This window comes from Sphaeroforma arctica (genome assembly GCF_001186125.1).
Source record: "Sphaeroforma arctica JP610 unplaced genomic scaffold supercont1.13772, whole genome shotgun sequence".
Classification (NCBI taxonomy): Eukaryota; class Ichthyosporea; order Ichthyophonida; genus Sphaeroforma; species Sphaeroforma arctica.
Genome location: NW_014026786.1, coordinates 1 through 630, shown reverse-complemented (window position 1 = coordinate 630; position 630 = coordinate 1). Strand labels below are relative to the sequence as shown.

General features: G+C 43.2%; 1 protein-coding gene across 1 annotated transcript; it reads right to left on the bottom strand.

The window, feature by feature from the left end:
* Positions 1 to 353: 353 nt before the first annotated feature.
* Positions 354 to 528, bottom strand: SARC_18099 (hypothetical protein; the record flags this gene model as incomplete). The annotated part of the gene is made up of 1 exon (XM_014287818.1): positions 354 to 528. A coding segment is annotated over one exon (175 nt), but the record flags the coding sequence as incomplete, so codon positions are not given.
* Positions 529 to 630: the final 102 nt, after the last annotated feature.

Sequence of the window (630 nt, the reverse complement as noted above, 5' to 3'; positions counted from 1 at the left end):
TAAATATTTGTGTGTGTGTGTGTGTGTGTGTTCTTCAATATACCATGCATCATGTGTATGCGCATATGCATATGCAACTCCAACTCCCCCAACCCTTGCAAACATACCTAGCAGCCGCACCCATACTAACGCACGCAGAACATTCTACAAAGATCGATGACAGTACTGTACTACACACACCATGCAACATCCAAAACCCTAAACCCTAAAACTCTAAACCCTAAGACCCATGGTATAGATATAAGCCAATTGACTGGGTACCAAGTTAGGTGACATTAGTGAACTCGCGTATCAGTCCAAGTACATACAATCACCTTTAGAGAGAGAACGGATCCGGCCCATGCCCCGTTTACCCATACTATCCTGATTTCTCGATGCAAACACACCGCTGCGCGTGCCACTCTCACCGGCCGCGAGTAACCTTTTCCGTTCATTTGATTGGCTCGTTCTAACTTCACAACAATTTGATTGGTCCAGTTTATCGTCTGGGTTTACGCCTTCGTCGATGCGTACTATAACGTCGTTCATGACGAAGGATAGTTCCAGGTACTTCGACGCAATCTGGTGGTTGTGTATAGTAATTATATTTTTATATACATACATATATACATACATACATACATACATACA